At 40.7% G+C, this 24,473-nt stretch overlaps 1 protein-coding gene across 2 annotated transcripts in view; it reads right to left on the reverse strand.

Moving 5' to 3' along the window:
* Nucleotides 1–24,473, reverse strand: part of LOC144689825 (apoptosis-stimulating of p53 protein 2-like) — a 96,083-nt gene that overhangs the window by 49,030 nt on the left and 22,580 nt on the right. For both annotated transcript variants that reach the window (XM_078557233.1, XM_078557232.1), the window contains exons 2-6: nt 23,206–23,353; nt 22,562–22,681; nt 19,161–19,237; nt 8,532–8,633; nt 3,037–3,208 (exon numbers count right to left, since the gene is read on the reverse strand). In XM_078557233.1, the coding sequence (XP_078413359.1) occupies nt 3,037–3,208; nt 8,532–8,633; nt 19,161–19,237; nt 22,562–22,681; nt 23,206–23,353 (619 nt within the window). The remainder of the gene's footprint in view (nt 1–3,036; nt 3,209–8,531; nt 8,634–19,160; nt 19,238–22,561; nt 22,682–23,205; nt 23,354–24,473) is intronic.

Consider the following 24,473-nt stretch of genomic DNA (forward strand, 5'->3'; position numbering starts at 1 on the left):
CACTTTTATCTCTTAACGTTTGACATACATTATTCAGAACCATTTCCTCCACAGTAGCCCAATAGTTTTAGCAGCCAACGGCAACTGGAATTAACCCAATTCTAACCAACTAATGCTAAGACATTAATAAAATCCTCTAACACATATGCAATAAAGTTATACTAAAGAATTGCTACATTATCGGGACCCCTAAACTAAACCGTCCCTTGTATTTCTTTTCCAGCTATCTACATCAGTATAGAACTTTCTGCATGTCTCTTCTTCCCTTGCCTTGTGTGTGTAAATGATTAGTTTGTGAAACACAGCAGGAGAGGTTACGAATTGCAATGTTCTGGATTATAAGTTTAAAAGTTGCAGGTTAACCAAAAAAGTTTTGGAGAAATCAGTGATTAAAATTATGACGTCGTCAATTAGGGTTCGACAGTGGTGCATTACGGAACAATGCTCCAGAAGTAAAATAAAGCTGTGTTGGAGATAGATAGAGATCGAGAAACTGGGCTGAAAGTTGAAGAGAATGCCCATGTTGGAGACTATCGGATTAAGCCCAAGGAGGCAGATGATATTGATGGAATTGAGTCAGAGGCATACAAGACATAAAAAGATAATTTTTTGGTCAATTTTGAGTAGAAGGAAATATTGACTCATTCAGGATTTGATGTCAGGTAGGCAACTAGAAAGAATAGCAAGAGTCTTGGATTTGATCATGTAAAATAGTAGTAGTAGTATTATCAGCTGCCATCAGCATGTCTGACTCCTTCCTTAAGGCTGATGTTACCATGAGATTAAATAGAAGTGAATAGGATGGACCAAGGATGATGCCACAAAAACCAATGCTAGAACACACAAGCACAGGAGGAAAACTCAATTGAGGAGTTTCAGTAATTGCTGTGGTACATGTGGGAGTAGAATAGCTACACCTATCTGTCCCAGTGCCATCACTGATGTGATGGAAATGGACCAAAGAGAAATGCTGGTGAAGAAAAGTAAGGATGTAGTTGAGAAGCAATCATACACTCAAGGACATCAAGGATAAATTGGGAGATAGAGTAGAAGTTAAAAAGATAAATAGAAGTGTCAAGAATGTATTTTTAGTATATGAATTGGCAATGGGTGCATATATTGAAGCAGAAGGATTAATGCTAGATGATATGGATAGATTGTCAGACAGCAAGGAGAGTTGGACAATCATAAGTCAAGTAGAAGGGGGGACATTGAAAGGACAGATGGTGGACTTCAAAGTGGAGATGGTTTTCATGAGAATAGTGAAAACATCAAAACTTCAGGCGTAGTGGGTATAGGCTGAGTTGAGAGGAGGCAGTCACACTGAGGTCCTCAATTTTTTTTTTGGTGGTGAGGGGCCAATGAGTTTCACATATTAGTATCAGAGGTGAGGAAAGTTAGGGAAAGTGATTGTGGTATATGAGGTAGTCTGTGTTTGTTCTCGTTCTCCAGGTTGATCTTGTGGTTATAGGAAGGTTCAGCTATAACAACAACCATTAGCTCAGAGGACTCATTCCTTCGCGAGAAGTTGAAAAAACAGAAGAGCTATGGAGACAAGTATGAGTCATCTTATGACATTGGAAACTGTCAATGGAATAAAATCAAACTACTCAATCAGCAAACCTGTTGTTAAATTCTACTATTTCAAAACCACTGGGCTTGACCGGGAATTACAGATTGTTTCGATCCAATGATTTTATTAGGTACAAACAAACATCGCATTACAAAAATATTTTCACGTTCCAAATTAGTTGACTGTTTCCAAGAACATATTCCTAATGCAAATTCTAACATCCCTAGAGGGTAAAAGATACAGGCTCTGTTATGGAATTGGTGAGCAAGTAGTAACATTTACTTGTAAAATACATACAGCTGCCGGTACAATTTTGTTAACATGCCCTGGTCCGGATACCAACATAGAATGTATGTCTTGAAACATTATAGTCATGTCGCATTCCAAACTCCTGGGCAGAAAATCAGATTGTTGGTTTCCAACTTACGAATGAAGGGTTTTTCAAGACCAGCCTGATCATATTATAGAGGTCTCTATGTGAGGCTGTTAATCATGATTAATTGTTGCCTGCATCATGGCAAGGGTCACAATTACAGTAGCTGTTGGAGCATACATTTCTCAATTATTTAAACAAAATTCACAATAATCTGAACTGAACTTTATTTTTTGAGGGGATGCCTATGAAAACACCACATATACCTCACCTCATATGTTAGACTTCACAAAACAACTTGTTAAATTCAATTGTAAGGGAAAAGCAAAATACTGCATGTATCAAACAAAAACAGAAAATGTGGGAAACACACAGGTCAGCCAGCTATTATCAAGTACAAATTTTTCTTTTGAATAAGTTGACCCACCTGCTGCATGTTTCCAGCATTTTCTGCTCTTGTTTCAACAAGCTGCTTTTATATTGTGGAAATTTTAGCTTGAATTTCAGGAGCTGGCTTCTGGTACTTTTGAAGCTAAACCTGCCTCCCTTATCTAGATAGAAGACTTATAGATCTAAGGAAACAGATTGCAGCACTATGAATGTCAGGAGCTGACTCACCAATACCTATCTCCCAGAATCCAAATTAAAACCAAGTACAGTATAAATAAAGTGAATTAAGAATAAAGAACCAAAAACCTGCTTATAGGAAACACCAACAATCTTGAGTACACACAGAAAGTAATTTAGTTATGACAAGTTAGCTGAACAACACATTTCAAAATATTGTTTTGAAAGAGTTTTGTGGGATAAAGTCAAGGCCAGGGAGTCTGAGAAAGAGATTCTGAGGACAAGTAATCATTTTAAATTGCAACCAAAGTTAGTTAAAGAAGGTTTTTTTTAAAGTTTGAAGAAATATGGGAATAACAATACAAATCCAATTCAGAAACTCAAGCCATCAGAACATGTTCATTTTTATTCTATTAACCTTCTAATGCAGATCTCAAGGAGTAGATTGAAGGCTACAAGAGAACAAGTTTAAGAAAATGCTGCCCCAACTAAGTTGGTATGGATGTTAACAATTATGACTTACCCAGCTTCCCATTGCTAAGGCGGTTTTGTTCCACCTGTCCTTTAAGTGACCGGACATTCTTTAATTTGGCTTCTTGACACTCGGCAATCTCACGAAGCTTTTGCAGCTTCTCTTGTTCTGCTGCCTGTTGCTCCTGATGGTCCTGCTGTTTCAAGTATCTCAGGTGCTGCTCCTAAAGATTAGTATGGAAGGCAATGTAATAATCAAATTTATACCATCAAAATGCAAAGAATAAAAGTATGTGGAGCAAACTTAGATAACAGAACACTTGACACACTAGCACATCAATTTGCTATGTCAAACATCCCCCTTCTTCCAATCTGACAGAAGACAGATAAAAGACGAAGAAAGATTAAAGAATACAAGAACGCTAGAAATAGGAACAGGACTATATGGCCCATCAAGTCTACTCCACCATTCAAAACGATTATAGTTTTGATCGTGAACTTCAACTCCACTTTATCACCTGCTCCCCATATCCCTCGACTCATTGAGAAACCAAAAATCTGTCTATCTCAGCCTTTATTGCATTCAGCAATGAAGTATCCGCAACCCTCAGGGGTAGAGAATTCCAAAGATTCACAACCCTGTATGACAAAGAATGTCATACAAATGATCATACAAATATATTAGTTTTAGAATCATATCTCTTTAAGCTGGATTTTTTCTTTTTAAAACATGGAAGGAAATTGCATTATTTGGACACTGGAAGCTGCCAAGAGATTTTTTTTTTTTGATGGGGTCATAAGTTCTCCTTGGAACTGTCAACAAGAAAATCACCTGAGCTATATGGTATTTGAGAAGGAGTTGTTTGTTTTGAATTGCAAAGCGCTTTAATTAATGAAAAGGTAGATGGCAAAAAGGCAATCACATGGCAGAGGCAAACCCGAATTTGAACCAGTGGTTTTGCTTTCATTCTTGTTGGGGAAAGGCTGAGAACAGAAGGCTACCCTGACTAGTCCGCACTCTCTCCCTGTCTGCTTTGTGAAACTGTGTGTGGTTCTCGACCTACAGCCAAATAATCCTCATCCGAGATTAGTTGGTCTGCATAATTTTGGACTTGCTAGCCTAGACAGGAAGAATTGGTCTAGTTATACTCTCCTCCACACTGAAGCATCATTGGTGAACTTCCTAACATCTCCTGGGCCCATCTTTACCCTAGTGAACTTCACACCGACAGCATTGAACCTCCGTGAATTTTTTTTTTCTGAAGGTTTTCTTTTTCCATCCTTCGACTCTGCAGAGTCTGTGTGTCTTTTGTTTGCCTGTGTATTTGTGTGTGTGTGTGTGTGTGTGTGTGTGTGTGTGCTGGGGAAATTTAAAAGGGTTAGTTAGTTATACTTCCAGATTACAATTGTGTGTCAACTAATTCTAGAAAAGTTGTTTAAAAGAAGTTTTGTTTGATATTAAATTAATCATTGAGTTTTTGAAAGAATGGTCAGAGTCTCTTTTCTCCTGGGTACTAGAAGTATGGGTAAACAATTGGCCATTTTGGTGAGAAAATTAAACATTTAAATTAATGGTACAGCCTGCAGAATAGTGGAGCTTGATAATTCGCACACTTCTCCCATCCCGGTCGTAACATTAGGTATTCATCCACTAATATCAGCGATAATAATTTCTAGGTTGCAATGTGGTTACTACAGAACCCAAAATGCAACTAACTTGTAGAATAGTCTGTAATCTGATAACAAACCCAGATTTCTTAAGAGTAGTGTAGGAATGAAATGGGGGGGAAAAATGCACTCTGTGCAAGATCGGAGTTAAAAAAAGTTTAAGGACCCGAATGTTAACAAGGAACAATTTTCTGCTGTTGTCAAACACTGCTGAATTTTTGCCAAAGGAGGCCCTAATAGTAATATTAGCATAGCGCCCTCTATTAGATGAAGAGTAGAATTTCAACATACTCAATATTCTTGTCAGTATTAAACATGTAGCTAGTTACATTTTAAAGGTCACCAAAGTTTGCAGATGACAAAATTTGGAAGTATTGTGAATTGTGTGGAGGATAGTGATAGATTTCAACAGGATACAGGCTGATGAAATGGGAGGACATGTGGCAGATGAAATGTAATGCAGACAAGTGTGAAGTGATACATTTGGGGAGGAAGGACAAGGAAAGGCAAAATAAATGTTTTTAAGGATACAATTCTGAAGGGTTCAGAAGCAGAAAAACACAGAGGTATATGTGTCAAATCATTAAAGGGCGGGTTGAGAAAGTGGTTAATTAGGCAAATGGGATCCTGGGCTTTATAAATAGAGACAGAGTACAAAAGCAAATAAGCTATAATAAACCTTTATAACGCACTGGTTCGGCCTCAACTGGAGTATTACGTCAAATTCTTGGCACCACACTTTGCGAAGGGTGTGAAGGCACTGGAGAGGATGCATAACACATTTACAAGTATGATTTATGGTTCCAGGGATGAGGGACTTCAAATACGTGGATAGATTGGCGAAGCTGGGGCTGTTCTCCTTAGGGAAGGTTCAGAGGAAATTTGATGGAGGTGTTCAAAATCACGAGGGGTCAGGACATAGTAGACGGGGAGAAACTGTTCCCATTGGTGAAAGGGTCAAGAACCAGAGGCTACCAAGTTAGTGATTAGCAAAAGATCTAGAGGTTATACGAGGAAAACCTTTTTTTATGCAACATGCTTTTAGGATCTGGAATGCACTGCCTGTAAGTTCACTGGTGGTAGATTCAATTATAGTTTTCAAAAGGGAATTGGATTAATTACCTGAAGAGAAAAAAATTGCAGGCTACAGGCTAAAGGGAGGGGTTAACTGAGTTGTTCTTACAGGGAGCTGCCATGATCTCAATGGGCCGAATGGCTTCGTTCTGCCATCCTACAATTCTCTGGATTTCAGGTGACTGAAACTTTACAGTTCTACTAAGAAAAATTGTAAGAAGGGAGACGTGGAGAAGCAAGAACCAAATCCTCAGTCACCACACTGGATTCACACCCATAGTTATTATTCAGCCCCAAATCTAATGTACAACAAATGGCACGAGCGATTTTGGATTTTTAAACCATCATCATTCCTAGACTCCCTCCCCACCCTGCTCCCATTTTAATCCATATCTCACTGAGATAAAGACTTACTGACATAGCACCCATCATGCATCTCAAAAAAGCTTCAACATACCTCATTTGCAACAAAACACTTTTGACGCACAGCAACTATTCTTGTATGGGCAAATGCAGCTGTCCACAACTGTTAACACTATCTACTCTGCTTTGAATAATGCCACAGATTCTTCAATATCCATTTAATCAGGCAACCAGGGTCCCAATTTAATGTGCCCCCATGGGACAGCAACTCACTGTAACATCTAATAATTGATTTTTCCATGGAAGAAAGACTTAAATCTTATTATTCAAGAAAGATATTGAGAGCATAGAACCATTTTCTTCAATGAATTGTTATTTTTATTTCCAACCTAAAATATTCAATTATATGGAGAGGCTATAGAAATTGGAATTGTTCTCCTTAGAACAGAGCAGGTTAAGACGACATTTAACTGAAGTGTTTAAAATTATGAAGGATTTTGACACAGTAAATAAGGAAGGTACATCTGGTTACTGACCCTCCTGCAAGTAAAAGAACACAGATTTAAGATGGCTGGCAAAAGAATGGAGAGGGCATATAAACACAGTGAGTTATGATCCAAAATACTCTACCTAAAAGGATGACTGAAGCAGATTCTGTAGTAAATTTCAAAAAGGCATTTGATACATACTTGAAGGGGAAAATTTGCATGGTTAATAATTAATCATCCCATGATAAGTTTAATAGCTCTTACAAAGAGTTGGCCCAGGCACAAAGGCCTCCTTCTATGCTGTATAATTCTATATTAACTTTACTGATACTTCAAGAAAACATGTTTTGCTTGTGAAAGTATCCAGAAAAATACCTTCTTTACATGCAGATAGTGGAGCAATACATTTGACTGCAACCTACTGGAAGGGTGACTTAAACTCTGAAAATACAATCCACTGCATTAGAAACGGGGCAGAGCTCTCAACTTTGGCAGAGCGCAAAGGAAACAGGTGGTATCAAAACAGTCGGCCAGACTTGTACTTCCAGTTTCTTCACTTCAATCAAAGTTGAGAGCCTTGTCCTAGGAGTTCTGTAACGTTAGTTCATTCTAATACCAATGGGGATAAAAAACATAATTTAGAAATTTGAAATACAACATAACAATATGGCAGTGGCGACTACATGAAATATAAATAGGTGTTGGTGCCACTGATAAATTTGTGGGGATTCTTCAGCAGTCCCTGCACCTTCAATGAAAATTAATTATTACATTTAAATGGAGGAAATTTCTGCTCCTCCAGTACTGGATGTTGGATAAGAAGTCTGGTAAGTTAGCAACAGGGTAGGAGCCAAAAGAGGTGATGGTGAAGTAGAGCTGGGTTTGTCAGCACACAGATGAAAACTAACACTGCTTTCAAAACGAAGCTGCCAAGGGGCAGAATGTAGAATAGAAATAGGAGGGAACCAATCCTTAGGGGGCATCAGAGGTAATGGTGCAGGAGCAAGAAGAGAAGTAATTTCAAGTGATACTCTTAGTTTGTTTAGAGAGTCAAGAATGGAACCAGGTGAAAGCAGTCTGACCTAGTGATGACAGTGGAGTGGCACTGGAGGAGGATGGTGTTGTCAATCGTGTCAAAGGCTGCAGACAGGAGGGGGAGGGAAAGTTTAACTCTGAAACGTCCACATAGGATGTTGTTTGTAACTTTGGTAAGAGCTATTTTGGTACTGTGGTTGGGAGGTGGGGGGTAAACTTGATTGGGGGGATTCAAGCATGGAGCTCTGGAAAAGATGGGCATGGAATTAAGAAGAAAAGAAATAGAAGCTGCAGAAAATTATATGGATCGCCAAGCCGGTTCTGCCATTTAATACGATCATGGCTAATCTTCAGCTTCCACACCACTCTCCTGTCTGCTCCCCATTTGGGAGGCAATAACATGTATTCTACCAATAAGAGTGGAGTAAAGGGACGATGAGATGCAGGGAATGCCAGTCAGAAGGCCAAAATAGAACAAACTAAGATATAATGATGAAGGAAACTGCAGAGATAGGAGCAGTAAAATAAAACGAAGTGATGCTTTTACCACGATATTCAAATCACCTGTGATGCAGAACAGGGAAACACTGAATGTCGATGGGATAAGGGTGATAGTGACCATGATTTTGTTCAGGGCAGAATGAGAATGGCAATGTTTTGCAAGAGGTTGAGAATGCATAAGGTGTAAGTCAAGAAGCCAAAAGAAGGTCTACATCCAACCATCAAAGACAATGTACTGGAAATGCAATCAGGGCAGACAAAAGAAAAAAAATTAAGTTTTAAGTTCTGTCATCATGTTGAGGTGTTGAGAAGAGCTCAGGCATTTCCTCACACAGAAGTGAAGCAAAAGGAAAGGAGAAAAGGGCAGTAATTTTGGACGGTTCTCATATGGCTTTAAAGAGTGGCTATGTATGCGCACCTTTGTTGCGAGCAGTTGCTGCTGGGAATCAATCTGTTGCTGTTGCCGAGTTGCCATTTCCTGTAGTTCAGCAAGCGTCATGTCCATACGTGGCCCGCCAACCTGCAAACAAACATGAGAAAATAGTATTTTAAATCGAACTTACAACTTTGCTCAGTGTAGACTTCAGCAATAGTAACTACAGCTCTCTCACCTTAACATTATCTTTAGCAACTTAGCTGTCATCCCATATTTTTCCTATCAATAATTCCTGCTTACAGTCCACATTACACCCTTCTATTTTGAAGCTGCTTTCTACACCTATTACCTTTACAAAGGGAGTGCATCATCCAGCCCTTCTTATCGTTTTCAAGCTTTTCAGAAAATAATGAAACCTATTAACAACTATTTCTACTCTTACTTAGCAGATGTGCTGCATAACCCACTTTATTTGGTCAGTTTTATAAGTGCAGTCGCTCATATTCCATTTATAGTATTGGGTTAATGCCCTATCTTTTGTCAGATAATATTAAGAGTTGTGTGTTGATTGCATTTGTTTTTACTTCAAACCGCCTCGACTGTCTTCCACCTTTATCAATAAACAGAAGTTCTTTATTTTCAAACCATTGTCCGCCATGTAAACTTTGAGGGGGAGCACTTGACTCTCTTCAAGTAATTTGGTTCAATGTCGATCCTACTAAACATTGTATCAAATTACTTTACAGGCATTAAGTATCTGTGTCATCTAGCAAAGCTGTGTATCCTCATTCATGGGCTGTTTAAACACTGATCAAACAGCTCAATTTTAATAGAAAGTCTTTAGTCTTTGTTTCATTCCAAAATTCAATGGCCAGGATTTTGCATGTGTTTTAGATGGTGAGTTGTCAACATTCACCTTCATGACCCCTCAAAGTGACCTCAACGTCAGGATTCACTATAAGTGCAGACGAATGCAGAAATCCTGAAGTTGTGTTCTGTTGCTCACTGCTCCATCACAGGCTGCGCTGTGCCCTCCCCAGCCCAGAGCCAGTTAATCTGGCGAGAACTTCCCCTTTTCCACTCTTACATCGCTGTTAGAAGCCCCATAAAAATACCTGAGAGAACAGGGTGTGATAACTTGATTTCTTTTAATGATGATCTGAGTAATAATTATTGCTAATCAACAGTTCTGGCCCTGAAAAAAAAATTATGCTTGTGGAATGCTGTTAAATGCCTCCATTATGATTAATTACTATAATTTTTAAACTACATTTTTAAAAAACATTTCTTCATAATTTTTCAACTTGAACCTTCACCCCATGTGGTATGTCCCAATCTTTATTTTGCTCTATGTATTTTAGAGTGAATGTATTTATTTTCATTTCCTGTTTAGCTATGAGAATTCTTTAATGTGATTGGTTGCGTGAACAGCTTGATGACATCACCGCAGCTGCACGATGGAAATCCCAATTGAAGAATGCTACAACCAATTGCACAAGGTAAAGTTGTCGCCACAGAATCAGCTAAACCTTTCCAACAAAGCTTTTTGAGGTCAGCAGCCAGTGCTCTTTCTTTGCTGCACTGCAAAATTCAGGCCGATATTCAGACATCTCCTCTTGGTAACTAATGCTAAAGGTAACAATTATCTGTGGGGAGGTCAAAATGGATGAGTCACAGGGCAGCATGCAGGGGCAGCTAGTGGTGAACCGAAGAAATATGATTGATGTAAAGGTGGAGGATAACTTGGAATAAAATCAGTAGTGTTTAAAAAAGTTAAAATGCACGTTATACAGTGCATAGAGTATGGAACATTAACTGAGGCAACTCCAACAAACACTTTACAGGAATATCTAGTTAATAGGCCTATAAGAGTGGGTATTGCTAAATCTGGCTTTGAGTAATAAAATAGATTGAGTAGATTAGCTAAGTGTGGGTGAGAACCTTGGGTGTGGCGACCACAATATAAATAACGATTCCATTTGAAAAGAAAGTCAACACAAAAACCATAACACTAGACTGGGTTAGGCATACTGTAGAAAGATGAGAAGCAAGCTGGCTGAGGTAAGGTGGCGAGACAGACTGATACACTGTGCAGTCGCAGTGGGATCTTTTTGAAAAAGAGAGATTTCAACAGTACAAAATAAGTAAATACCATTTAATAAGGAAACAATTAGTTTGAGGATGGCATGGATAACTAATGAACCAAGAAGCCAATTAAAATTTCCCTATGAGGACTATAAAGATAATGTAAAGGCTGAAGGATAAAATTAAATAAGTTTAAGAATGAGATAAGGAAAACCAAGAGAGAGCTTGAAGAAAAAAGTTTTCAAAATAATTAAGATGTTTGCAAGTACATCAGTGAAAAGTGAATTGTTACAAACGAAGTTAAATCCGAAGGAGAGGATTGGCAATCTCTAGAGGATGATCAAAAAATGGTAAAGGCATTTAACAAATACTTTACATCACTCTTTAGTAAAGGGATGGTTATCAGAGAGGTAGTGAATCCTGATAGTGATACGTTCATAAATAAATGGAAAATTTTAGGCAAGTTAATTAATATCCTAGGAATGTGAAGGAGATGAGGTAGGAATATTTTAGGGATTTATTGAGTGTGCATGTATAACTAGAGGACTAGACAGTCACCAATGTGAAATCCATTTTTAAAACTGGAGATAGAGCTAATCCAGATAATTACAGACCAGTTATTTAAACTTTGTGGTCGAGAAAATTGTGGTAGAGTCTCTAAGGGTGAAATTAACATATATCCAGGTAGACAAAACAGGAAGTAGTTAGACATAGCCAGCACTGATTTGAAAAGACATGACTGTGCTGGACAAACCTCTCAGAATTCTTTGAGGAGTAAGGTAGGCATGGTAGATGGGCGAAATATAATAGATGTGGCGTGTATGGACTTTCTAGAAAGCTTCTGGCAAGGAACCACATAGATCATTAGAGAAATTTTGAGTTATGGCATTAGGGGAGAAAGCAAATTAGATTAAAAATCAGTTTGAAGGCATAAAACAGAGTAAGAGTTAAAAGTAGCTTTTCCGAGGAGTCTGAAGTAGGCTGTGGTGTCCACAGAGTTCATTTCTGGGGGCCGCTTCTTGTTCACCAATAATTTGGATCTAGACCTAGATGGAGTGGTGCTGAAATTTGCAGATAATACCAAATTGGAGATATAGTTAATTATGACCAAAGGAACTACAAAGGGATATTATAAGAAAGGGGAATGGGCTCAAAAGCGAGAGATTAATCTGCCACTTAGGAAAAAATTGTTGAGATTACATTTGAAAAAAATTTTCAGGCACAAAGACTGAAGTAGAAACACCACCAAGCCACAGATACCAGCATTAAATTCACATGGAATTTAACTCCCTAGCCCCGAGGCTTTCTGCTTGACGTAAACATCTGCTATTCAGTAAACAAAAACTGTCACAATGGCAACCAAGATACCACTATAACAAAAGCTTCTTTCTTTAACATTTCTGATAGTATTTACCTTACTCTATAGCATCCAATATTAGCACAACTAATTCTGATTGTATTAAACTTGTACCCAACGGTGCAAAAGTCACTCTTACATCCCAATATTACTTGTCCATTTATCAAGTCCTCAGGTAAGTGGTCAAAAAAAGGACGTTAAACAGAGGTAAACAGATAATGAAAAGTAAAACTTTATCTTCTGTCAATCTTAGGCTTTAATATTAAGACAGTGCAAATCAATCCTTCACACACGACTAGGTCATTAATCATAGTTCCACAGCATTCAACAGAAAGTCGGATAAAATAGGGAATTGTTGATCTCCAAGATGCAATTCCACTATTGGCCTGATCTCTGGTTTAAAAGTTGATGCTGGATATCCATACTAATTCCATTCAAGCCAATGTTGACTTTTAAAAAAACATGATATAGTATGTAATTAAATATGTTGAAACTGCACTCAAAAGTTCAAAGTTCAATTTCCAGTTTGTGCTGAAGTAAGGGATGCTACAATTGGCCTCAATGCAGAGACTTGGGACAATAAAATAAGAAATCAACTGTTTCTGTTATCTAGTCACTTCTATAAGATAGTATTCATGCAACAAATCAAATGATAACAGTTTCGGGTTGAATATGACAACATGCACCATAAATTAGACAACTAATTTGCAATATCAAGAATAGTTCCCTTGTGTGAGATGCCAAGGTGTCACAGAAACAAACATAGAAAATAGCAGGGGTAGGTCATTCGGCCCTTTGAGCCTGCTCCACCATTCAATATGATCATGGCCGATCCCCTATCTCAACGCCACACTTCCAAATTCTCCCCATACTCCTTGTCACCTTTACAGTCCAGAAATCATTCTATTTCCAACAGCCTTCTGTGGTCGAGAATTCCATAGTGAGTGAAGAAGTATCTCCTCATCTCAGTCCTAAATGGTCTACTCCGTATCCTGAGACTGTGACCCCTTGTTCTAGACACCCCAGCTACATCCCTGCATTCAGTCTGTCCATCCCTGTCAGAATTTAATGTTTCAATGAGATCTCCTCTCATTCTTCTAAACTCCAGTAAAGACAGGCTTAATCGGCCCAATCTCTCCTCATACAACAATCCTGCCATCCCAGGAATCAGTCTGGTGAACCTTCGCTGCACTCCCTCTATAGCAAGTATATCCTTTCTTAGGTAAGGAGACCAAAACTGCACACAATACTCCAGGCATGGTCTCACCAAGACCCTGTACAGCTGCAGTAGGACATCCTTGTTCCTGTACTCAAGGCCTCTCGCAATGAAGGCCAACATGCCATTTGCCTTCTTAACCATTTGCTGCACCTGCATGCTTGCTTTTAGTGATTGATGTACAAGGACACCCAGGATCCTTTGTACGTCAACATTTCCCAATCTATCACCATTTAAACAATACTCTGCCATTCTGTTTTTCCTACCAAAGTGGTAACTTCACACTTATCCACGTCATACAACATCTGGCATGTATTTGCCCACTCACTCCACCTGTCTAAATCGCCTTGAAGCCTCTTAACACCCTCCTCATCGCTCACATTCCCACTAAGTTTTGTATCATCAGCAAACTTACATTTGGTTCCCTCATCCAAATCATTAATATATATTGTGAATAGCTGGGGTCCAAGCACTGATCCCTGCGCTACCCCACTAGTCATTGCCTGCCACTCCAAAAAAGACCCATTTATTCCTACTCTGTTTCCTGTCTGCTATCCAATTCTCAATCCATGCCAATGTATTACCCCCAATCCCAGGTGCTTTAATTTTACACACTAACCTCTTATGTGGAACTTTATCAAAAGCTTTCTGAAAATCCAAATACATCACATCCACTGGTTCTCCCTTATCTATTCTGCTATTTACGTCCTCAAAGAACTCCAGTAAGTTTGTGGGTTTAGATAGAGCAAGAGTGACGAGGCGAGAGAAAGAGAGGGAGAGACAGGGCAAGAGAGAGAGAGATGGGGTGAAAGAGACAGAGGGGGAGAGGGGGTGAGAAAGACAGGTCAATAGAGAGACGGTTCTCATCATACACTCCCAGGGCAAGTACAGTACGGGGGTAGAAACAGAGCATAGCTCCCTCTACACTGTCCCCGTCAAACACTCAGGGCAAGTACAGCACCAGGTTACATGCAGAGCAAAGCACCCTATACATTATCTTTCTCAAACTTTCCAAGGCAGGTACAGCATGGCGTTAAATAGAGAGTAAAGCTCCCTCTGCACTGTCCCCATCAAACACTCCTAGGACAGGGACAGCACGGGTTTGGAAAGAGTGTAAATCTCCCTCTTCACTGTTTCATCAAACATTCCCAGGGCGGTTACAAAATGGAGTTAAATACAGGTGAATGCTCCCGCCATGTGTGTCCCCCTTTCTCTCCCTCCACCCAGTTGGAGAAGGTGAAAGAGAAAGAAAGACAGGGCTCATGATGGAGAGAGAATAGCAGAGTGTGGGAAGGATAGCAAATGGGGAGAAAGTAGCAGAGAGAAAGAGGAAGAGATTGGGATGGAGAATTTCAGTCACTGTTCCTGCAAAGCTGAGGTGCAGCAACCTGGAAAGTACCATGGAGAACCTAAGAAATAGGAGCAGGAAGTAGGCCAATCGGCCCATTGAGTGTGCTCTGCTAGTCAGACACACATAAAACAGGAGATAGGTGCATACACACACAGCGCGGCACACACATACACACACAGCCGGAGCGCCCCACACATGCACACACAGCCGGAGCGCCCCACACATGCACACACAGCCGGAGAGCCCCACACATACACACACAGCCGGAGCGCCCCACACATACACACACAGCCGGAGCGCCCCACACACACACACACACACACAGCCGGAGCGCCCCACACACACACACACAGCCGGAGCGCCCCACACACACACACACACACACACACAGCCGGAGCGCCCCACACACACACACACACACACAGCCGGAGCGCCCCACACACACACACACACACAGCCGGAGCGCCCCACACACACACACACAGCCGGAGGGCCCCACACACACACACACAGCCGGAGCGCCCCACACACACACACACAGCCGGAGCGCCACACACACACACACACACACAGCCGGAGCGCCCCACACACACACACACACAGCCGGAGCGCCCCACACACACACACACAGCCGGAGCGCCCCACACACACACAGCCGGAGCGCCCCACACACACACAGCCGGAGCGCCCCACACACACACAGCCGGAGCGCCCCACACACACACAGCCGGAGCGCCCCACACACACACAGCCGGAGCGCCCCACACACACACACAGCCGGAGCGCCACACACACACACAGCCGGAGCGCCACACACACACACAGCCGGAGCGCCACACACACACACAGCCGGAGCGCCACACACACACACAGCCGGAGCGCCACACACACACACAGCCGGAGCGCCACACACACACACAGCCGGAGCGCCACACACACACACAGCCGGAGCGCCACACACACACACAGCCGGAGGGCGACACACACACACAGCCGGAGCGTGACACACACACACAGCCAGAGCGCGACACACACACACAGCCAGAGCGCGACACACACACACAGCCAGAGCGCGACACACACACACAGCCAGAGCGCCACACACACACACAGCCAGAGCGCCACACACACACACAGCCAGAGCGCCACACACACACACAGCCAGAGCGCGACACACACACACAGCCAGAGCGCGACACACACACACAGCCAGAGCGCGACACACACACACAGCCAGAGCGCGACACACACACACAGCCAGAGCGCGACACACACACACAGCCAGAGCGCGACACACACACACAGCCAGAGCGCGACACACACACACAGCCAGAGCGCGACACACACACACAGCCAGAGCGCGACACACACACACACAGCCAGAGCGCGACACACACACACACACACACACACACACACACACACACACAGCAACACGGACAGGGATTTTTCCTTTCAGCATTCAACGGGATATCACTGCTGATTTGTGATCTAATTCCATAAAAGCAACTTTTTCCCATATCTCTTCACACCTTTGAGTAATAGAATTTAGTGAACCTCAGATTTAAATATTAACAAGCAGCTTAGCATCATTTGCTGTTTGCAGGAGAGTTCCAAACTAATACCACAGCTGGCATGACGAAGTGTTTCTTAATCTCACTCCTTAAAGTCTAAAATTTATTGTCCCCAACCAGCAGAAATAGTTGCTCTTTATCAACCCTCTATGTTTGCATGCTTATTTTAAAATGATTGTTCAAATCAGGCCTTAACCCTACACTATTCGTCAAACACTCCCAAGCAAACAACAGTATGCGGTTAGATACCGAGGAAAATTCCCTCTGCGCTGTCCCAGGAATATGTAATTGTAGGTTTTTTTTATTAATTTTTAGGAAAACAGAAATCAAATTTCACAGCATGCCAGTGTAGGGTATGAACTCTCGTTTTTATTCAATCTTTAGCTCAGGAGAGAAGAATAAGCTTCCTAATACTATTGTCTGTCTGTCCAAGTGCTTGTATATTGTCAAACTTCTCTTGTTCTTCCACTGGTGTGAAGAATTTGAATTTTGTTAAGACATTGCTTAAACATCCCATTGTCTTAGGTCATGAAGCTGTAAACTCCTGCGAACTGCAAGAGACACAATCTCTTACAATTAACAAAACCTTGCACCATTATTCATCATCCCATTTCCTATCTGTGAAAAGATCACACAAATTTCCACAATGTCTGACTTAAAACTGCTTCTGCTCCATTTCCAACAAAATTGTACACATTTGACTCTCGAAATTCCATCAAACTGACAGATTCCGAGCTCCAAACTGAATCTTTAAGTAAAAAAAACGAAGAAAAGTGACTTGTTATTTTAAACAGTGACGCTGAACAATTTTAAGATATGATTCAATCCCAAACAGAAAACAGGAGAGATTGAGAGAGATTGAGAGCGCGCATGCGCGAGAGATTGAGAGTGCGTGCAAGAGAGAGCGGCGTGCAAGAGAGAGAGCATGCTCGCGTGAGAGAGCGCGCGAGTCGCTCTCGTTCTTGTACATGCTGGGTAAAAAACCTAGGTCTTTCTCTCTTTTCCTGTGCCACTTTAAAATTGGTGCATTTCATTAATACATTGCCTCTCCTCAGTTTTTTCCTTCCAAAATGGATCATTTCTCAGCATTAAAATTGATCTATCGTGTGTGTTTCCATTTCACCAGCGTGCCTAAGTCCGCCTGAAAGCTGCTACCATTCTCTTCACTCTACTATTTTTGTAGGATGATGAATAAAGGTGTAGTGCCCTTGCCAATTGTCTAAGACTGTGTCTCTCACACCAACAAGAGTCAGTACCTTCAAGAGTGGATGGGAGAAGACCAGCATAAAAAATGGTGTGCGTTCAAGCACAATTTATATGATGACATGACATGCATGAATTCCCTCACTGAATGCAATGATCGAGGCAGGTCTCTGCTATCTGTTTCCCAACTTATATGGATACAATACATCCAGATTGATCAGCTTATCAATTATCTCCCCTCTTTCTATCTTAAAGGTCTTTATATCTTTTTAGATCCCTTCTTCCAATGTCACGTCCCACCTTGTTAACCTCCACGGTAAATACTAACACAAAACGACCATACAATATTTTTCCATTTCGCAATCATTTAAGTAGGAGGCCAAGAGCAAATGAACAGGGTGACATTAGAATCATGCAACTGAACAAATCCAATGAAAGAACACCTACATAATTATTTTTTTCTTCCTTGTTCATGGGATGTGGGCATCACTGGCTGGGCCTGCATTTTTGTTGCCCATCTCCAAATGCCCTTGAGGTGGTGGTGGTGAGTTGCCTTCCTGAACCACTGCAGTCCATGTGGTGTAGGTACACCCACAGTGCTGTTAGGGAGGGAGTTCCAGGATTTTGACCCAGTGACAGTGAAGGAGCAGTGATATGGTTCCAAGTAAGGTTGGTGTGTGGTTTGGAGTGGAACTTGCAGGTAGCATGCATCTGTTTTTTAAAAATTCATTCATGGGATGTGGGCTTTGTTGGCTGATCCAGCATTTATTGCCGATCCCTAGTTGCCGTTGAGAAGGTAGTGGTGAGCTGCCTTCTTGAACCGTTGCAGTCCATGTGGTGTGGGTGTACCCACAATGCTTTTAGGAAGAGAGTTCCAGGATTTTGACCCAGCGACAGTGAAGGAACAGCAATATATTCCCAAGTCAGGATGGTGAGTGGCTTGGAGGGGAACTTCTAGGTGGGGGTGTTCCCATCTATCTGCTGCCCTTGTCCTTCTCGATGGTAGCAGTTGTGGGTTTGGAAGGTGCTATTGAAGGATCCTTGGTGAAATCCTGCAGCGCATCTTGTAGATGGTACACACTGCTGCTACTGTGCATCAGTGGTGGAGGGAGTGAATGTTTGTGGATGCGATGCTAATCAATCAGGCTGCCTTGTCCTGGATGATGTCAAGCTTCTTGAGATGTGGGAGCTGCACTCATCCAGGCAAGTGGGGAGTATTCCATCACTCTCCTGACTTGTGCCTTGTAGATGGAGGGCAGGCTCTGGGGAGTCAAGAGGTGGGTTACCTGTCGCACTATTCCTTACCTCTGACCTGCAGTAATGTTCTGGAGCTGAGATGACTGACCTCCAACAACCACAACCATCTTCCATTGTGAGGAGTATTACTCCAACCAGCGGAGAGTTTTCCCTCTGATTCCCATTGACTCCAGTTTTGCTAGGGCTCCTTGATGCCACACTCAGTCAAATGCTGCCTTGATGTCAAGGGCAGTCACTCTCACCTCAAGAGTTCAGCTGTTTTGTCCATGTTTGAACCAAGGCTGTGATGAGGTCAGGAGCTGAGTGGCCCTGGCAGAACCCAAACTGGGCGTCAGTGAGCAGGTTAATGCTAAGCAAGTGCCGTTTGATAGCACTGTTGATGATCCCTTCCATTACTGATTTACTGATGATTGAGAGTAGACTGATGAGGCGGCAATTGGCCGGGTTGGATTTGTCCTGCTTCTTGTGTACAGAACATACTTGAGCAATTTTCCACATAGCCAGGTAGATGCCAGTGTTGTAGTTGCACCACTGCCGGAATACTGTCAGGGCCCACAGCCTTTGCATTATCCAGACACAACAAACAAAAAGTTAGACTTATCAAAAATAAACAATTGACTCTACTTACTCCATTTTCCATCTGTCTATCTGTAGTACCCTGCACTCGGTTTCTTTTCAACATTGGATCCTGGAGTCTCAAACAGCCTGTGAAAGAAAAGTTCTAATTTAAAATAAATAGTGGTTACATGTGGCACGTAGAAATTCATTGTGTTCAACAGCTGTGATTTCGCACTCCACCCAGAAACAATTGTTTGGCAGAAACAAAGAGCTTCATTGTTGTACAACATTTTGTTCCCACTGCGATCTAGCCAGCTCTAGGCGAGGGTGGATGTTTCACTAAAAGTGAAATATTAAAATTCACAGCAAGTTGAAAGTAAACTTTAACAGTTCAGGAGGAAGAGAAAATGAGAAAACAGGGTCTTGAAAAAAACAAAGGAGCACAATAGTAGCACTGAAACTGGAGAAGTGGATTTATTTTACATCACAGTTTAGTTTAGCCCTATGACAAACAGATGTGTGTGCGCATTAAATGGCTTAATAACAAAATACCTGAATTCAAATTTTAAAAAGGCTGCCGTCTAACGAAATTGACCAAGTGGTGTCTAGGATTCCAAAATTTGAAGAAATCATAAATACTAACAGGCAAATCAGTCACTTAGCATAATCTAATATACACTTGAATAAATCGTGCTTAAGGCAAGCACAATGCAAACACAACTACTTGATTAATAACAGATTGGGAATACCTGAGAAAAGCCTCGAGCTCAGCTCTCGTTCATCAACTCTCCAATAAAAGCATCCCATTGCATTTTACTAAGTGTAGAGATTTTAAATTATTCACTGATTAATCCAGCATTTTTCTGTGCATCAAGTGAAAATACATATATAAAATGAGAAGGCATAAGCTGAAGAAAAATGTTGAACCCCAGGGGGACAAGAATGCGCAAAATGCCAGTATAGTTTTTTCTTACTAGCTAGATATAGCATTGGCTTTTCTCATTAGCCATTCTATCACAGAATTAGGGACCTTAACATGATTGGCTTATTCTTGGTTCTTAGGGTAAAGTTTAGTAGAATAGCTTTTTTTGTTGAAGTGAAATGTTCTACTGAGTCAGTCTAGCAAAGGACTGATTTGAGCCCGTATTACTTCTTTAGTGGATGGATTTAGCTGTAGCTGATTCTTGTAAATAATGACATGGAAGTAGAATTTGCTAGGAAGCATTTTACCATTCCCTCCTCATTACATAGCTGATCCTACAATAGTTGACCGTGTCAATGTTTTTTGATTACACTTCTAACTCTTGAGAGAAGTAGCATTATGGTCAGCATACAAGGGAGATAAAGCTGGTGGTGCACTATCAATGATTTCACAAAATTTATCAGGCACCATAATTGGTCCTCCCTCCCTCCCTACTTTCCAGCAGAGCTATTTATTACTTTAAGATGGGGTTAGCAGACATGCCCAAAAGTTGTTGAGGAAATGCTTTTTGAGAAGAGTTTAAAATTAAGATGTTGAGAGGCAAAGGTGTTCACAGAACAAGTCCTACTGAGTAGGGCTTAAGTGACTTTGCTATAAAAGGCAATGCTTATGTACAAGAAACTAGCACCAAAGGACTAGAGGTTGCAAAAGGGGACACTAGGTCAAGAAGTTTGCAATCTAGGATAGGGAAAGGCCATGGAGGGGGCTTGTGGGGTAACAAGGAATTTTAACTTCAGTTTGTTGGGGGATGGGAAGCTATTGCAGGTCAGTAAGTTTAGGAATGATGAGTAAGTGGAGGCAAATATCCAGTACATAATAAGAGGAACTATTGCTTGCCCATGGGTTACACTATTACATAAATGTTAGTGCAGTCTGAGTCAACTCTCATTAAAAAAAATGGGATTCAAACTGTTCATGGAAACGGACCTGAATTTGTAAACAAACTTGTATACAGAACATAGAATTCCTATTTGCCCTGCTAATTACTTTCCCCCACCCATCACCACCTGTAATAATATTTTTGATTTATATATTTACATCCGAGATTTCTCTGTTCTCCCACTCCACTGAAAATTTTTCAATTGAAGGTATATTTTGCTTATTTTTTCCCCTAAAAAATGTACAGTACATCACATTTATGTTGTAAGATATCTGCCCATTTATTGTAACATGTCTATGTATTGCAGTCGCCACTACATTTTTCCTCAGTTTATTCTGCTCTCTACTTCAATCTGTTTTTTTAAAATTTGTTCTTGGGACTTGAATGTCCCAAGTGAGTGGCAAAGCCACCATTTATTGCCCATTCTTAACTGCTCTTGAGAAGGTGGTGGTGAGCCACCTTCTTGAATTGCTGCAGTTCATTTGGTGTAGTTACACCAGTGCTTTTTTTCTGCAGTGTTTTGATGCAACTGAGTGGCTTGCTCTGCCATTTCAGGGGGAAGTTAATAGTCAACCATATTGCCCTGGATCTGAAGTCATGTGTAAACCCAGACTGGATAAGGATGGTGGAAGGACATGAGTGAACCAGTTGGGTTTTCACATCAATCCTGTAGTTTCATGATCATTAATGAGGCTAGCATTTTATTCGATTTATTAATTTATTAGGTTTATGAATGAATTTAAATTCCACCAGCTGCCATAGTGGGATTTGAATTCATGTCTCCAGAGCATTAGTCCAGTAAATGTTAAGATAGCAGTCTAACAGAGGTGTTTAAAATTATAAAAGAATTTGATGGTGTAACTATTTCCTCTGACACTCATGCAAAACTGTTGTTCAACACAACAAATTACAACACATAGTTGCATTGGTATATTGGGAAAGCCACATCTTGGACTCTCAATAAAAAAATTCATACCGGGCATAGGCAGAGATGCTGTAATGGAAAACGGGCAGAAGTTTAATGAGCCATCACCAGCACTGGTCTATAAATTTCAAAATTGTTCTCCCAACCTGAATTCAAATGAACTGCTCATTAAAATCCTCAAAATAGGAAACCATATTTTAAAAAAAACAGTACTCTGGAGCACCAAATGTGTCAGAGAGGTTCAGTTCCCATTCTACTGAATTTCTCAATCAAAGGATAGATACGAAATACCCTACTGAAGGAGGTTTTTGTGTCATTGAACAATTATATGCTGATGAGCAAAATAACATGTACTTCTCAGAAAACTAGTCAGTTGGAAAATTTGCACAAATTTTTCATACAAAAAATCAAACGGTGGTGCATCCAATGCAACGAGCATTTAAACACCTATGCAGTCACCCAAGTTGCAACAGGCTAGATTTACTAGTTCTGTTTATACAAACCTGTTTATCCACTAAAAAGTAATTCCAGAAGTTATCACCACGTAAAACAAAATATTGAAAAATGCGCTGGAACCGTTCAAAAATAAACTACCAATGGAAACAAATTAACCTGAAAATGAACTGACTCCAGTCTACTAAAAGCTCCTCAAGCTGGGCTGAACAAATGTTACACAAATCTTACCTGCATCCCGAGTAGCGTTTGGTGGACGCTCATGGCGCAAGTAGAAACAAACATCATTTCTCTGTACTCCCCATTGTTGCAAAATATCATATATACGCTCGTTGTCTGCTATGGCACGTTCTACAAGGAGGAACAATTAAATGACTTATTTTAAACATGGCTGTCTGTTACTCCTGCTATTTAAAAGATTTCTGTCCTTACACACCTGTGACGTACAAAATATCTATTCATTTCATATACCTGCTGCCTTTTAATACTAAACCAAATGAACAGGACTATGGTTTAACATTTCATCCAGGAAAACTACATTCTATTTATGTAGCATTCTCCAAGCTTACAATCTGCCCCAAAGTGCTTCCAGTTAAGACAAGCTGCTACCTACCACTGTGGTACAATATGTTAGTGCTCCCCAACATTCAAGAGTAAGCTACCTCAAATTAACTGGTTAAATTTTTTTGTATTTGCTCACGTCTGATAATTTGCATCAGCTCCATTATTACTTCTTTAACAAAACTAACAGCCTTTTTGCAGTATGTTTGTGTTGTGCCCCCAATAAAAAACAAAAAGCCGATGGTGACTGTCCAACCTCTAGTCACGAAACAGCTGGGACATATGAATATTGGCTGAAACAAGGTTTTACTTACCACCACCATGCCAGCGCTCAGCCAAATAACAGTCCACCTCTCCTGGTTCTTTGCAGTAACCAATAACATCTCGACATGTGGTGTCTGGGGTGATTGGTACCTCTGTGTAATGCTGATCATTGTTGCTCAGGTACACAGTGAGAAACATCTACATCAAAAGAAAGGGAAAAACTTTACTAAGATGGCTTTTTCTGTCCCCATCATGTAAGCCTTCTTTTAGTCCATACATCATCTGGTCCATAATTGTAAATTTATTCTTGATCAGCATCAATCTGTTACAGCAATCAACCAACAGCAGCCTACTGCAAAATGCTAACCCATGGCCTGGTAAATAAACCAAATCACTATGCATGGTTAGATTTAAGCTAGGTTTAAGCATATTTTTCCAGTTTTTAGATTTTTACATTATAGTTTCTGAAATAGAATATTCAGCAATGGACATACATTTTATGATAGCATATTACTTTAAAAAAAATTCAAATATCATCTCTACTGATTTTTGGAATAGCCCTTTTCTTATAAAAAATCTAAAATAAGATGCTTGACTTTCAATTTAAAATTTTAAATATGTTGAAGAATATCACTTTTTAGTCCTTCAGATTCCTAGCCTAGCTCAATTTCACCTCAACACAAGGAGCAAACAGTAAAACAGGCTCCTCCAAATATTTAAAAAGGAGCTTGAGCCTTCATTATGAGAATAATCTCGGATGACATTTCAGTGCACCACTGAGGATACACTGCACAGTCAGAAGTATCATCTTCAGAATAGGACATTAAACATCATATATCCACTCAGGTGCAAATATCCCATGGCACGAATAAAAGAGCAGGGGCTTGGCGGGGGGGTGGAATTAATGGAATTAGAAGAGTCCTCGCTCCTCTAACAGAAAAAGTTAAGTAGGATGGGTACTACTGTGATAGAGTGCACCTAGACATGACTTCAGCCAAGAAAGAGTGTCTTACATTTTGATCACAGTAATTGCTGATTGCACAGAGACAAAGATAAAACAGCATTGGAGGATCCAAAGGTTTGTCAGCTAATGCACACTCAAACAAAGCTGGTTTAGAATTTAACAGCTAAATCTGTCAGGGACAGAGCTCAGATGTCAACTCTGTCCAAGTATTTCAAAAGATCAGTGAATGAAGGTTTGAAGTTTCACAAGTATTTTCTACAGCCTATATGGATTAATGTATAATGTTGAGAATCAGCTAATGCAGCTGATGTATTTCCTGGATAAATAAGGCTTAGCTGAAGCACAAACAAATCT

The sequence above is a fragment of the Cetorhinus maximus genome, chromosome 14 (assembly GCF_964194155.1).
Source record: "Cetorhinus maximus chromosome 14, sCetMax3.hap1.1, whole genome shotgun sequence".
In the NCBI taxonomy this organism is placed as follows: Eukaryota; Metazoa; Chordata; class Chondrichthyes; order Lamniformes; family Cetorhinidae; genus Cetorhinus; species Cetorhinus maximus.